Source organism: Rosa chinensis, chromosome 4 (assembly GCF_002994745.2).
Source record: "Rosa chinensis cultivar Old Blush chromosome 4, RchiOBHm-V2, whole genome shotgun sequence".
Lineage (NCBI taxonomy): Eukaryota > Viridiplantae > Streptophyta > Magnoliopsida > Rosales > Rosaceae > Rosa > Rosa chinensis.
The window spans coordinates 35,159,399-35,175,896 of record NC_037091.1 but is presented as its reverse complement, the minus strand read 5'-3'; the positions used below and the strand labels follow the sequence as shown (position 1 = coordinate 35,175,896).

Genomic DNA, 16,498 nt, shown 5'->3' with positions numbered 1-16,498 from the left:
CAAGCGGTAAATCAAGTGGACATGCGGCCCAAGTATAGTCGCCTAGACACAAATTCCCTTTCAAATCCTTTGGGCAACCTTACTGAAATGGCCAGGTGGGGGAGGACGAACACGAGAGGAAAAATCCATTTTGGCATGAGCTACTCCCACATAGTGGTTTAGGCCCATTTGCAAGCACTTCTGGATTCAAAAACTAGTCATGAACGTTGTCCCCTTCCTAGACACCATTCCACATAGGCTATACTTACTAAGATGTAAAAGGTCATAAGTGTGAAGACAGTTCAACAAGTGTTAATAAAGGCTGCCCTCAACCTTAAGGGACCTGAACTAGGTACCAATAAGGGGTTTAGGCCAATATTAACAAAAGAGACTTCACCTATTCCATTCAATTTACAACTTACAATTAAAAATCATGTTCAACAATATAAAAAAAATCCTAATTAATTTAAACTAAGTTTCAAACAGTTTATATACAACAATTATAAACAAAAACAAGTGATTTTTCAATCCCCGGCAACGGCGCCAAAAATTGGTACGATCAAAGTAAGCATATAATTTAACCCTATAAAATGAGGGTACACCTGTAATTGCAAAAACAACTAAAGAATTAAAATAAGTATAAAGTATTATTTACAAAAATAAAACAAAGAATAGAAATATATACAAGCAAACATAAAGAAGGGGGTTTAGGATTAATAAATTGAAAATTAAAATAAATAAAATAAAAGAAAGGTAAAAACATATATACAAGGGTGGAACGCAAGGAACAAAGATCAAATCCACAATCATTTGAATGAAATCCAATCACAATTCCTATAGTTGATTTTCTATGTCATGAGAAAGAAGTTGACCATGTGAAATGTTAGAAAGCAAACGATTTCCCATTTTTTACTTTCCTTGAATAATTAATCTAAGTGAAAGCACCTAAATCAATCCTATTGAACATGCAATCATAGTCTAGAAAGCTAGCTAATCAAGAACACATTCAACGCATGAAGAACAAAGAAAGGATGTCAACCAAAGTGCACAACCTAGTTATGAATAAGTTCACCTATTTGCAATCCTCCTTAATTGTTTTCGACTTTTGTCCAAAGCCTTTACTACTTAAATTAGCTCCAATTACATGCATATATACTAAGTTGGCCACCAAAGAACATAAACATGAAAAAGTTTTCTATAATCCAAAATCAATCAAGCAATCTCACATAAGCAACATTTAAATCAACATATAAAAATCACAACTTTATTTCAAAACATAAAAATAGACTTTAAACTTTGCCCTTAACGTTTATGTCAACTAGAAATCAAGTTCATACGAAATCAAAACAAAGAAAACCAAAAAGGTTACAAGGAATAAGATAGAATTACACCATGAAGGGTGAATGGTGGAAAGCTTGAGACGTTGGTCTTGGATCTTGAAAGCAAGGCTCCAAAGCTTCACGACACAAGGTGGATTTTGGCGGCTAGGAGGCTTCATGGCTTCTTCTTCTCTTCTTCTCTTTGCTTGAAGACGCAGAGACTTGAAACTAGAGGATGGAGAGAAAGCTTGACGTTATGGAGGGAATTTTCTGAATGAAGAGGTGTGTTTTGTGGTGTAGCATAGGGGGGTTTATATAGGGGAAGGCAAGGCTTCATGAATTTAATTTCTAAGGAATTTTTTGGTTGCACCACACAGCTCCAACCAATGAATTAATGCCACGTCAGCTCTGCCACGTCACTCAACCAATCAAAAAACTCCAAAATAAATCCATAATCTTTCCAAATATATTATTGCTGATTTTCCCAAGATTTAATCTGATTTTATTCACCATTTTCGGCCAAATATCTAGGCATGAACCTAGACAATGTATCCGGACTCATTTTGGACCTTTTCTCCCTTAAATCTCTCCATGGCTTTATCCTTAATGTCCTCCCCTTGATTTTCTCTTGATTTTCACATTAAAATTGCAGATTTTATTCTCTAAGCCAACATATCTTGAGGGAATTGAGGAACGAATCTAGACTTGTTTTGAATCTTTTCTTCCTTAAAATTCTCCCTTGATATTCTCCACGTAATCTCCTTGATTTTCCATGCAAAAATCAGATTTAATCTCCCAAAATATCTCCCATGTCATCATGTGGTCTCCTCATGCCTTCAGGTTTCCTAGCCTTATCATGATTCCTGCGTTGACTGGGATTCCTAGTCGGACCAGGAAAACTCCATTTATTCATTTCAGCTCCATTTATTCCAAGGTACCTAGAAAATAGAAACTTTTATTAAAGTTACTAAAAATAGAAACTTTCTAAGGATGGAAACTTTCCTAAACAAGAAGGATTTATTTAAGGAAATAACTAAGTAAATATGAGGAAATAACAATTAAAACGTCGCATTAAAATGCTCTTATCAGTTTCCCCCACACTTAGCTTTTGCTAGTCCCTTAGCAAAATCAAAACATAGACACAAACTTAGACTCAACAAAATTTAAAGAAAGAAAGACTCAAACATTATAACATACAATGACTCTATTGCCCTTCAACATTTTGTCTCATAAATCTCTTACTTTCACAACATCAAGATTAGCACTCAACCAAGAATCAATGTTTAGGCATTCAAGAGTTAATTAAAACATATAATCCACACATACACAAGTAGGACTTGGTTGTAACAATGGTGATGGGGTGGAGCTTAGCATGTTTCAGACAAGTATGATTCATATCCTCACAAGGTATATCCACTCTTTCTTCTCTCAGAATTCAAGGCAATGCTTAAAAACTTATAATCACTCAATTATATGTGAGAGAAAATATTTTGAGGCAATCAAATAGCTCACATATATAAGAAACGAAAAGCACTTTGTGAATATAATTTTTTTTTCAAAGATCTCATGAAAAATATCAACTACTTGCATGGATGGACCCAAGCCATAGGTTCAACTCTTATAACTCATCTCCACAGATCAAAGGCTGTCCCATTTTAAGGATCAAATAGGTCTTACTAAGGGTTGTAATGGGGCCAAGGCTCAAGGTTTTAAGAAATGAAAGGGTAAGGAATTTAACAAAGTGTCCTAAAAACCTAGTAGAGCTCGTGTAGATGTAGAGACTTCTAGAAATCTACTAAGGCATTGCAAAAACGTCACATCCCATAGAGGCAAAATAAAAGGGCCTAATGTCTTCATGTTGGGCACAAACTTCACTCTAAACTTCCCTTGAACTCTTGTGAACTCTTGTCCTTTTCCGACTGACTTTTTCCGACCAAATCCTTTTTTGGTCGGAAGTGACATTATTTCCGACCAAAAATTTTTTCCCGTCGGAAATACAAATTTTGGATGACCATTATTTCCGACGGCAAACAATCTCTCGGAAAAAGTTTAGAGTGGGGTCGGAAATAATTATAATTTGGTGGCAAAAGTTCCCGCTAATTGTTTTTCCTACCAAGTGTGATGTCGTCGGAAAATAAATGGTCATTTTCCGATAAGAGTTTGTTACGTCGGAAAGTCGTCGGAAATTATAGGGTTTATTTCCGACCACATATTCACCGTCGGAAATACCAAAAAAAAAAGAGGGTTAAAAGTGGCCAATATATAGATTCCTGCATTTTTTGTCTTCATATTCTTGCAAATTTGGTCATAACATATATAATGAAAAACCAGAAATAGGTTCATCAACATTCAATGCAACAAAGTATAGCCACTATTAGAAATGTCATATAATAGTAAAAAAGTACACAGTTAGTAGTAATCCTTTTTTTTTTTTTTAAGAAGCAAACTAAGAGCTGACTCTTCGCCCTTATTCGAAATTTTATTGATAAAAAAAATATTCAAAAGGGAAGGGGGACTAGACCAAAACCACTCCCAAGGAACACAAAACAACAAAGAGATACAATTCAAATTTATGTGAACACCAACATATACATTACAATGCACATTAATAGGCCTAAATTTTGCCAGCTGATTTCAGATGTCTAGACTTCAACCTTGCCAAATGGACAGTACTGCAATCACAAAACAATTCGTTATTTTGTTGACTTATATGTGAAAAAAGAGAATACACACATACAAATCATCAGTAGGGACTTGAAGCACAATACCTCATTCTTCATTATCTTCTTCCTCGTTACGGTTTGCATATGTGTGACTCGTCTGAGATTCTTCTTCTTGATAACTCCAAAAAAGATGCTGATGTAAAAGTGCATCCAGTTAACCCGTCACTTGGACTGGAGTATATCAATGGTGTTCAACCTGTTGCACCTCCATTACAGGCTATAAAGGTGGAACCTCAACATTTAGGCGTTACTTTTCCAGGAGGCCGAGTTTTACCAGCTTGGTTTTATCCCGGAAAAGACCCTCGTTACCCTATTGATCTCACCGCTGATGATCCTGAAGTAAAGCCTCGTGTTTTACATACTTGAATAAAGATTGAAAAACCTAAGGTCGGGCCATCTTGTCTAAAATCAACCATTGTTATTGATGACTCATCTGATTCATCTGACGAAAATTAAGAAAGTTGTTGCTATTTTATAATAAGGACATATCCTATTTTATTTCTTGTCATATAGTAATAATTCTTTGTAAAACTAGGTAGTTTTTGTATACCTACATTTGCTTCCATGCTAGTGATGCCTAAATTTTTTTTTTTTATTTGCTTATTTATATTATGTTAATGTCTTAGATGAGATATTAACTTCTACACGAGATATATGGTTCCTATTCTTACTTGGCAAGATATATGTTTCTCAACTCTTCCTTGACAGCTTATCAGCTCCTTGATACGATATTTCTTCGTCGACATAACATCTACTCTTGAACAACATATAATCTTATTCCCGACGAGATATCCTGAATAAGTGGAATATCTATGCAATTAAACTTGTTTGATATAAGTAGTCATATAACTGGACTGCACGTACCTAAGAATATAAAAAAAAAGAACAATAATTGTCCCAAGAGAAAAAATACAAAATAACAATTTGAAATTTGTATTAAAATAAAAAATAAAATAAATTTTTTATTGTTTGCCGCCACTAAAATTCTTCCCGCTGCCTCAAATATTTGGTCATCCTGCACATATCCCTAAAATTTTGGAGCCTCTACACGTTACTCTTCTACTACCTCCAGCGATGAAACTCCAATAAACCTATCAGATCGAAAACTTCACGCCTTCTCTTCCATCGCCCATCACTCTCTCTCTCGCGTAGTTCTCCTTTTTCCCTCTTTATTCTGTCTCAGTACGTCTTATTCTTCTATATCTTCTGGTTAATGTAAGCTCTAATCCTCTTGATCTTTGTTTACAGGTGTGCCTCCATTCTAGATCTGCTCGAAAATAAAAATTGAAAGAAGTTTGGCAGTTGCGCAATAGAACAAGAGGCTTGTTTCGATTGTATGATTGGTCTTGTTTAGGATTTGAGGTGAGTGGGTTCTCTTTTCTTTGCAACACGTAGTTGACAATTACCAGCAATCGTATCTTACACTTCAACGGAAAATTCTCTTTTAACCAAAATCTAAGGCTTCACTTGACTTCCTTATATTATTAGATGTCATCTTTCTCATTTACAGCTATTTGGTTTTTTTTTTTTTTTTGGTTAACATGGCTATATGGTTTTTGGGGATAGTGTTTAAGGGTTTTAATTTGTTATGTATCTGTTGTGGTTGTGTTTCTAGTTTGTTGATTGGAATCTGGGATTTGGTGATTGTTTTGTAGCAGGGGAGTAGTGAAGTTCCAATAGGTATTGTGCTTTTAGGTGCCAATGAGTTTGCTCAGACATGCCTAACAAATGTAATCTTTTAGTATTGGAGACCTTGATGACCTGAAATTAAATATCTTTGTTAGTATGAAGACTTGTTTTAGGCTTTAGTCCTAATAGTCATGCAGATGTGTCTTATTAATTGCTCTATTTGGTAAGATACTTATTGCAAGGGAATATTAATGGTGGCTGCACAACATAACTTTCAATCATTTGCTTGAATATTTGTATTGAATAAGTAGTTATTGAGATTGTCTCAAATCGTATCTCCATGCTCTATTTGTTCTGCATATTCTGCTTTGGTCATTTTCATGTCTATCTCATATATTTTCAACATATTAAATATAACTCTTCCCCCTAAACCTGAGCTCCACGAACAACAACTCTAAAATCATCCTTCCAATTCCAGCAACTGAAAGCTTAGATTTGTGGACCAAACTATAGCACTACCCTAGAAGAGACACTTGCAAAGGAAGAGTTAGAGAATATGGTTAGATTTTCGGTGAAGCAATTGCCCATTAATTTTGTGATAGCTATTAATACTGTTCCTTATTCATCTCTTTCTCCTTCTTTTCCTTTATTTTGAAATCTTTTCCTTTATTTTTTTTCAAATTCTTTCCATTTGACATGCAGGATGCAATTAGTATACATTGAAAAGACAAGGAAGCAAGGGCTGCAGCTGAGAACTTGCAAGTTGCTATCTCTGGGGTGCTTGAAAAAGTACTGGAAGAGAAATTAGTTGTTGAGCAGAAGGGTAATATAATTATCCAATCTATGTTTATTATTTTCTCTAATTCCCCTTATAGTATCTGCACAACTTTGCATTATGTCTACCTCTGATGTTATTAATCTCTATGACCCTACTAGGACTTACCCTACTAGCCACTTTTATTATTATGGATTCATAGTACATATAGGATCTCGTGCATTAAATATTTGCATAGCAGAAATGAGAAACCCAGACTGGTTGTACCAGTTTTTGATTTTCAGCTCTTTGCTTTTTATGGGAATTTTTCATTATGATAGCTAGCTTTACAGTACCATGAAAGTAGATCTTTAATTTTCTGATCTTCAATTTGTTTTTATTTCACTGGGAGAACTGAACCTTTTGTTTGATTCTCTGAACAAGTTCCAAAAGAGAATCATACATATTTTGAATCCAACAGGACTTGTGAGAATCGAAATATTGCCAAGCGAAAATGAGGTAGCGGTAGATTTAGGATCTGGCTTTGTGGTGGGTGTGGGGTTCAGTTTGCTTGATTACTAATGGTAAAATTATCTTATGGTAAAATTAAAAAGCCTCACTTATCAATATGAGGTGAGAAAAGGAAAGTAAAAGCAATTGATGGCCAGATTTGGCCAGCAACATCCCTTTCATCCCCATCATGATAAAGTCTCTATATAAGAAGAATGTTTCATTTTCTTCTTAATAAACTTAGATGGATACAACTGGATTGGTCCAAAGACTCAACCAGGAAAATGATATGGCAAGAATGAATTGAATGATTGTTTAGTTCAAATGTAAATGAATTGAATGTTTCATTTTCTTCTTAAGATATGAATTTTTGCATGGTCTACAAGAATATATATGTGTATCAAATTGTTGTTGGATATATATGAATTTCTGCTAGCCATCCTAGCCCGGAAAATATTAGTGTACATCCAATTGTTCCCACTTGACTTCCTTATATGCTTAGATCTTATCTTTCTCATAACTTAGAGAAAAGGGCTATTTGGTTTTAGTGGATAGTGATTGAAGATTTTTGGTAGATGTGAGGGAGGAGCGTAATTTGTGGATAGAGTTCAATTCTGGGAGTCCTTATAGGCATCAGTTTCCTAGGTATTCAGAGATTGATTAGTTGCTATCTTCTCAAATTGCAGTGTTGCTGTTATTTAGTATATTGTTTTTGTCGTTGGCTTTGCTAGTACTTTTCTCTGTGTGTGTGTTTTTTTTTTCTTTTTTTGGTGGTGTTCTTATCCGCTGTTGTTCACATTGTCTTGATCATTAATACTCAGCTGGTATAATAGCAGATATTTGGCTGAACTACTAGTACAGAAGCAAAAGTTGGGACCATTTGGGCAGGTTTTGCCGCTATGTAGCAGACTTTTAAGTCATGGTTGATATTTATGCCTACAGTTCAGTATTACTCAATATAATTTCGTGTGTATTTTCATATTATAATGCAGTCATGACAAAGAAAGGAAAAGGACAGAAAATGGTAGCAAGCACTTTACATCTCAAGTCTTCCACACATTCACTGTCTGAAGACATTCCCAATGAATCAACACATGGTGATGAAGAGGTGGAAGGGCTGGAAACTGAGGCTACCAAGAGGAAAGGTAGAGGCCTTGCTAAAGGAGAAAAAGGCTACGGCATGAATGCAGAGATTTATGGAAAGAGGTATGTTTAAAGTCAGTCAATTTTTGTCGGAACGTGCCACCTCTTCCATTATTGAAATTGCATATGTTTTTCATGCTAAGTTTAATTATGTTTACAATGCCTAGGATTATAACTCCCCAAGCTTGCGAAGTATTTGGCCCCTCTTCAGGTCAGAGCTGCAAGGCCCATTCATAACATGGGCACAATATCCGCAAGATCAATTGGATAAGTTGTTTGACCTATGGAAGAATAAAAATTTCAAATTTGATTGCTCCGAGGAAGAACTAAAAGATGTATTCACGGAAGATATCAAGACTCGTTATGGTGACTGGATGAGTGAAATTCAGAATAGTGTTTTCCGCAAACACAAGACTGCTGCAGCTCGATATGCCAACACTCCGTCGTATTTGATGTAAGATCAAATATGGACATAACACATATCATCATAAAGTAATTGATGATTAGCTTAATATCAATCCTAGTTTAACATGGATACAAACAGTAAATCAATACTAGTGACTTAATGAATAGTGTATCAATTCATTAAGGATAGTAATCTATTGCTTAGTCTACAAGGAAGGCTACAAGTTGTGATACATTAAGAATCTAACTAGGAAACCTAAACCGATATGGATAGCTTTAATGGGAAGCTTCTTGAGGTTTAAGTTACCTATATATACAGATGAATTGGTCCCTGATTACTACCGACGTTTTGCATATTGTTCTGTCCATTGAGAAGCAAGTTGGTAAGTAACAGAAGGCTATATTCAGTGTTCGTGTTTGCAGTTGCATAAGATGGAATCCATGCCAGTAATTGCTGAAGGTAAGCCTTAATCCCTTTTATGATTGTGTGCATATGTTGTGAGCATGTATATGGTCATTTTACAATTGGTATCAGAGCATAGGCTCACAAGTATCAAAATCGTTTTAGGGTTTTGCAAAACAAACACAAAAAAAAAAAAAAAAAAAAGGGGTTTTTGCTTTACGGACCAAGTCACTGATCAGGTAACTGACCATGTAACTGACCATGTAACTGGTCATGTAACTGATCAAGGTAAGTTACTTAAGTCAATTGCTGCATCTGGTTAAATATCAAGTTCACGCTTCCGCTGTGATTTTTAGCAGCAAATTGGGGAAAAAGCAAAAACAGGTTTTTCTGTGAAATTGATTTCGATTCATAGCATGATAATTGAATTTTGATTGTGCTCAAGAACACTAGTTGCATTCCCGGCGTGCGTTAGGTTAGAGTAGATGGTGACCGGATGAAATTTACAATTTCTTGATTGTTCTGTGGTTTCTTGGAATCGAAACAATTTTGATTGTGCTTGAATATGCATGATGAATTGATTGATGATATGGTATTGTATCTGTGATTGTGTAAAAATTGCATGAAGAACAAAAATCTCCCAGATTTTGTTTACACATTATTAAAATTGACAGATACGAGAGCTTAATTTTCTTACAAGGATGAATCTGGGTAGAATATAAAGTTAAAAGCTCATGGGTTTTGTGGTTTTCTGTTGGCATAAGTGATTATGATGCACAAAGCATTCTTCATTGATGTTGGCAGAAAACGATGATCAGGTAACTGACCAACTAGTCAGGTCACTGACCAAGTCACTGACCATGTCACTGACCATGTAACTACCCAAGTAACTGTGCCTGGTCAAGTCACTGCCCATGTCACTGACCATGTAACTACCCAAGTAACTGTGCCTGGTCAAGTCACTGCCCATGTCACTGACCATGTCACTGACCATGTCACTGACCATGTCACTGCCCATGTCACTGACCAAGTAACTGACCACGTAACTGGTCAAGTAACTGAACCTCAAAATCATCCAGTGGCTCAACCTAGAAGATCACAGAGAGCAAGAAAACCAACTTATGGGGGGAAGAGAGTGACTACATTGTTTATCTACAAGAAGCAGAAATTGAAATGGACTGTGCAGAGGACAATGATCCAACTACATTTAATCAGGCCATTGAAAGTAATGAATCTCATCAATGGCAGCAAGCAATGGAAGCAGAAATTAATTCCATGAGTCAAAATGCAGTTTGGGAATTAGTTGAACCTGACCCCAACCAGAAGCCTATAGGTTGTAAATGGGTTTTCAAAATCAAAAGAGATGCAAATGGCAATGTAGAGAGACATAAAGCAAGATTAGTTGCCAAAGGTTTTACACAGAAGGAGGGCATTGATTTTACTGAGACTTTTTCTCCAGTTTCTACAAAAGACTCGTTTAGGATAATCATGGCTTTAGTGGCTCATTTTGATATGGAGCTGCACCAGATGGATGTTAAAACAGCTTTCTTGAATGGCGAACTAGATGAAGTGATTTATATGAGGCAGCCAGAAGGGTTTGTACAAGCTGGAAGTGAAAACTTAGTGTGTAAGTTAAGAAAATCAATTTATGGCCTAAAACAAGCTTCTAGACAGTGGTACAAGAAATTTGATTCTGTGATTTCTACTTTTGGATTTACAGAAAATCTTGTTGATGAGTGTGTTTATTTGAAGACTGTTGGGAACAATTTTATTTTTCTGGTACTCTATGTGGATGATATACTTTTGGCTAGCAGTAACATTAAATTGCTTAAAGATACCAAGAGTTTTCTGTCAAGGAATTTTGACATGAAAGACTTAGGAGAAGCATCCTATGTACTAGGTATTGAGATTAAAAGAGATAGGGCACAGAGACTACTTGGTTTGTCTCAACAGAATTATGTTACCAAAATTTTAAAGAGATTTGGTATGGAGAAGTGTGCAGCTGGAGAAGTTCCCATGTCCAAAGGAGATAAGTTAACCAAGAAGCAAAGTCCCAATAGTGATGTTGAGAAAGAAAATATGGAGTCAAAGCCTTATGCCAGACTTGTAGGAAGTCTCATGTATGCACAAGTCTGCACTAGGCCGGATTTGTCTTTTGCAGTAGGGATTTTGTCTAGATTCCAATCTAATCCAGGCCATGAACATTGGGTAGCTGGGAAGAAAGTGTTGAGATACCTGCAGAGAACTAAAAGCCACATGCTAGTTTATAGGCAAGTGGAGGATCTGAAACTCATTGGATTCTCAGACTCGGATTTTGCAGGGAATTATCCAGACTCCAAGAAGTCCACTTGTGGATATGTGTTCATGCTTGCAGGAGGTGCTATTGCTTGGAAAACCATGAAACAAACACTTGTTTCAACTTCTACTATGCAAGCCGAATTTATTGCAGTATATGAAACTGTGTGTGAAGGACTTTGGATTAGGAATTTTCTCATGCAGACCAAAGTATTGAGTCACATTGTGGCTGGAACACTTGTGATTTATTGTGACAATGAGGCTGCAGTTTTCTTTAGCAAGAACAGTAAAAGGTCAAATAATTCCAAGCATATTGATCTAAAGTATTACAGTGTTAGAGAAAGAGTAAAGCATGGTGAAATAGCTGTTTTGAGTATTGACACAAATTCACAGCTAGCAGATCCTTTCACCAAGGCATTGTCAGTAGCAGCATTCCAGAAACATACAGCAAGCATTGGAATTTTAGCTAATTTAGATGCTAAGATCAGTAGAGAGTTAGTCCAGTTGGAGCATTTAAAATTCTAAGGTTTTTTGAGTTCTTGTGTTTTAGTTGTGATCTTTTTATTTTTGTTTATCACAACTTATTTGTAATGACAGTTTTGATTATCAATAAAATTTTGAGGTATTTCCAGTTATGATTTTGCTGCAGCTTTATTGTTTTGTTTTGGAATTTATCATCTTGTTTTGAATATCATACTTGCTATCAGATGGCTTAAATCATGTATAGCATGATGCTAAGGTTCAAGCAATAATTTTAAGCCATCAGTGTTCAGTAAATTTGCTTGAGTTTCTGGTTTTAGAAACATAAAGTAGGACCTAATATATGTTTACTTGTTGATACACATTAACATATATTGTATCACTTCTGGTTTGACATATGTGGATTGCAGGAGCTTGTGTTTGTGGTTTTGAAACTCTGCATTTTTGTTAAAATGTATACTGTTTCTTGCTCTGCATAAGTAACTGTGATCTGACCATGTTGGAATGGATTTTCGATTTAAGTTTGTTATCTGGCGCGCACTTCAGTAAGTTAAGTAGGTTTTGATGTTCTCTGGTGCAAATCATCGAGCATGATATGTGTGAGTCCAAGGGGGAGATTGTAAGATCAAATATGGACATAACACATATCATCATAAAGTAATTGATGATTAGCTTAATATCAATCCTAGTTTAACATGGATACAAACAGTAAATCAATACTAGTGACTTAATGAATAGTGTATCAATTCATTAAGGATAGTAATCTATTGCTTAGTCTACAAGGAAGGCTACAAGTTGTGATACATTAAGAATCTAACTAGGAAACCTAAACCGATATGGATAGCTTTAATGGGAAGCTTCTTGAGGTTTAAGTTACCTATATATACAGATGAATTGGTCCCTGATTACTACCGACGTTTTGCATATTGTTCTGTCCATTGAGAAGCAAGTTGGTAAGTAACAGAAGGCTATATTCAGTGTTCGTGTTTGCAGTTGCATAAGATGGAATCCATGCCAGTAATTGCTGAAGGTAAGCCTTAATCCCTTTTATGATTGTGTGCATATGTTGTGAGCATGTATATGGTCATTTTACATTTGAAGCCAGAAATATGGACACCAATGGTTGATGAATGGCTAAAAGAAACATGGCAGGTGATTTCATAACTAAATATATATGATAGAATGAGTTTGGTGGTAGCTAAAGAGTCCTTAGTTTCGTTTTGAAATTGTTTTCAAGTCCCAAAATATATTTCTGTTTTCTTAAGTTTTGTTTTCTGTTATTTATTTTCTATGCCAAAACAACTCTGATTTCTATAAAATTTTGTGTACATGTTATTCAATGTGTCTATGGTGTTCTGTAAAATTTTCAGAAAATTCCATTGAGTCTAGGTTTGCTAAATAATTTAGTTCTGAACTGTGCAGCAGAGTATTTTAAACTAATTTAGTGACATTTGATTAATATTTCTTGTGTTTCTCGTTATTTACCTCTTTTAATGAAATATATAGGAGAAGAGTGAGCGGAATGCAATTAATCGTGACAAATTAACTATGGTGCATACAACGGGTTCAGTTCCAATGGCGAAGTACATAAAAGAGGAGGTATGTACAACAAATAGTTTCGGATAGAATCTGCCTTATTTTTTTTCATTCATTAATGATTGCTTAGCTTCCACCTTGCCTCTATTGTTGGTTTACCCTATACACTTTATTTCTTTTTTTACCAATGCTTTCACCTTATTATTTAAATCTTGCAGATTGATAAGACTGGAGTTGAACTGAGTCCAATAGAGATGTTTAGAAGGTTTCATATTTCTAAGCCTAAAGATGGAAAACCGGAACATTGGCAGAGTGAGAAGGCAAAGGATCTTTATGTATATTTTAGTATTTTATTTATAATTCTCCTTGACATTATAGTACGTACTTATATTAGTTATATATGTTTTCTTTGAAGGAATGTATGGAATTGCAAAAACGTATAGAGGAGACTTTGGGTGGTGATGGTGAAGACGAATTGGATGATTGGGACATATACAAGGAGGTGGTTGGTGGGTCTAAACATGGCAAAATTCATGGCTTAGGTGACGGAATGGAACCACCTGAAGATGTGTGCGGTTCGAGTAGCAGCCAAATTAACATGCAATAAGCGCGTGTGTTTGGAACGTGACAAAGAGTTTGGACAATTGGAACAACAAGTTCATACTCTTACGGATATGGTGGCTGATTTGAAACAAGTCCTTCAAGCTTTCATGGCAAATAGTTCAAGTCATTCTCAATTTGCGAGAGAATCACTGTTTTTTGGTCATTTTCAAAAACTCCATGCCTCTTTAAGTGATTGCATATTCTGCTTTGTCCTTTTGGGATTTTGATTTTGCTGAGTGAAACATATGGTTGCAAGTAAACCTAGCTTTTGATCGATTTTGTATGTGCCCTACTTTTTAAAGTGTGATTTGTATGATTGTATCACCTCTCTGCATATCTAATTGATTAGTCTTCTTTTGGTATTACATTGTGCATATATTTGTGCATGTTCAGTAATTGAAGGCTGCAAGAGTTGTCTTAGTTTATGCAATACCTTGATTTTAATTTATTTTTTATCATCACTTCATTGAAAAGAAAGAAAAAAATTGCATCACATCAGTTCATTATAATAGCTACATCCTTGAGAAGCAACAATCTTAAACAAAGGTGTTAACCATAATGGCTGCGGTAGGAAAGCTACAGTACAGTAAATCATGAACATATTAGAAAAGCTATAGAGAATTCAGACTTCATTCTAGGATGAAGCTCCATTTTCAAATATTTGGACATCATTTGGCCACCTTGTGTAGTGCTAATTGATACCATGTAGCTGAATACATAAAGGAAAAACTTTGATTCTGCATGTACATGACAATGACTTATCATAGCTACTTGATACATATAGCTGAATACATTCCAACTTCACACATGACTATGACTTATCTTAGGAAATAACGTAAATGATACAGAAAATTAAGGTATTTCAATTTTGAACCAATGTGTGCACATGACTTTAATTTGATTAAGGGATTTCAAACAATCAGTGTAGATGATCAACTTAAGTGCAAGATATGATCTTGAACTAACAAGAATTAGATTTCTCTTTCAATTTAGACTCAATTGGGGTATGATATACATCAAATGGTTCTGCTCTATTGATAAAGTTTGAAGAAGTCTGAAATACACTCCATGCATAATCTATACCTTCTAGAAGCTTTGCTTCCTAGGACTTTTGTTTCAGGTAGGGAAATGAATCTTTTTGTTACCTACTCTCAACTGGTTCACTCAGCTAGTTGGCATGTGATTTGTTTGCAAACAGGATGTGGGAATTCATGTTTTCTCTTGTGTATATATGTACAAAGGATGTGGCTTCCAAAGTCGTTAAAAAAACATTCTTGTTGTCAAGGCGTTTTTGCAGCAATTAGGAGTTTTTTTATAAGGTCCTCATACTTATTATACTTTGTTCCATTTCCTGTTTTGCTATTTTGACAGGGTAAATCTACTAATGGAGATTCCGAAGCAAATGCATCTTGATCCTTAGCTGCTAGCCACTAGTTACAAGGTATTCGAACAAACCTTATCTATTTATATGAGGCAACAAAATATTAATAATGTGCGAGTAGTTTAGAATTAATGGTTTTATTACTTGCGGTATTAATAATGTGCAACTAAGTATCTTAGAGTATTATATATGGTCAATGACTTTAGCTTATGATATGATAGCACTGACCCATTTTATATGTACTGTTAAACATGCTATATTTGTTTTCTTTTTCATACCTCCTGTGAGATATTATAGTAATTTGCAACATGTTGGATTGGCTATAGGACGAGACATTGAGGAATGCAGTTGCAAAGTTTAAGGGGAAGAAATGAAGACCATAGGTTTGTCTTTGTTTATTCAATCATGCTTAAGTGGAGATTGTAGTTACTAACTTCAGTACGTATTGGGCTTTTAGGTGGCAATTAGTTTCCTTAGACATGTTTGACAAATGTAATCTTTTATTTTTTGTTTTTAGGTTAGTATTTTCTCTCGAATAGAGTATTTTCTCTCGTACTATTCTAATGTCATGGATGATGTTATTTTATCTATGTATTAAGACTATGTAGTTTGCATTCAATCAATTATTCAAATCTTCACTATATTTATTTAGTTCTTCAAGTTCCAGAAAATAAATATTCAATTTGTGAAAAAATTCTAATAATTAAAATCGAATGTAATTTCATTTACTATATTTATTTCCACAAGAGGTGAGCCGTTTGTGACAATAATTATTCATCAGTAAAAGTCATTTGTATAGACAGTAATGATTATTAATTCCCACAAAGTAAATATGTAATCGGAAATACTCAAATACTAATTCCCAACAAAAGTAGTTAGTCGGAAATATATATTCCGACGAAGTTTTTGGTTTAAAATATGTCATAGGAAAAAGTTTTCCGACAACAATTGTGGTCGGAAAAAAATCATGGGAAAAGACTTATTCCAACAAAACGAGTGGTCGAATCTACGTCGTCGGAAATAGATATTACGACCAAAAGTGTGGTCGGAAATAATTCGTTGGAAATAATTGTATTTCCGATATTTCCGACGAAAAACCTTAATTCCGTCGACTTTTTTCGGACGAAACAAACATTAATTCTGACCAAAACGAGACTAAAATCCGATGGTGATATTCGTCGGAAATGGTCAAGCATTTCCGACGGTTGGTCGGAAGAAAATTATTTCCGACCACGACATTTCCGATGACGACTTTTAGTCGGAAAAAGGTATTTCCGACGAAAATGCCCTATTTCCGACCATTTTTCATCGTCGGAAATTACCATCTGTGTTGTAGTG

General features: G+C 35.1%; 1 protein-coding gene across 3 annotated transcripts; it reads left to right on the top strand.

Moving 5' to 3' along the window:
• The first annotated feature begins 5,943 nt into the window (after positions 1-5,943).
• Positions 5,944-14,204, top strand: LOC112196463. 3 transcript variants are annotated; one of them, XM_040517783.1, is made up of 9 exons: positions 5,944-6,209; positions 6,353-6,473; positions 7,751-7,802; positions 7,907-8,120; positions 8,225-8,504; positions 12,734-12,792; positions 13,147-13,239; positions 13,395-13,496; positions 13,592-14,204. In XM_040517783.1, exons 5-9 carry the CDS (start codon positions 8,432-8,434, stop codon positions 13,781-13,783), a joined length of 519 nt encoding a protein of 172 aa, XP_040373717.1. In that variant the 5' UTR covers positions 5,944-6,209; positions 6,353-6,473; positions 7,751-7,802; positions 7,907-8,120; positions 8,225-8,431; the 3' UTR covers positions 13,784-14,204. The 3 variants fall into 3 exon arrangements, with proteins under 3 accessions (XP_040373717.1, XP_040373716.1, XP_024192580.2); XM_040517782.1 differs by having other exon boundaries at positions 5,947-6,209; positions 13,395-13,511; positions 13,592-14,144; XM_024336812.2 differs by lacking the exon at positions 7,751-7,802 and having other exon boundaries at positions 5,947-6,209; positions 13,395-13,511; positions 13,592-14,144.
• The last annotated feature ends 2,294 nt before the right edge of the window (positions 14,205-16,498 follow it).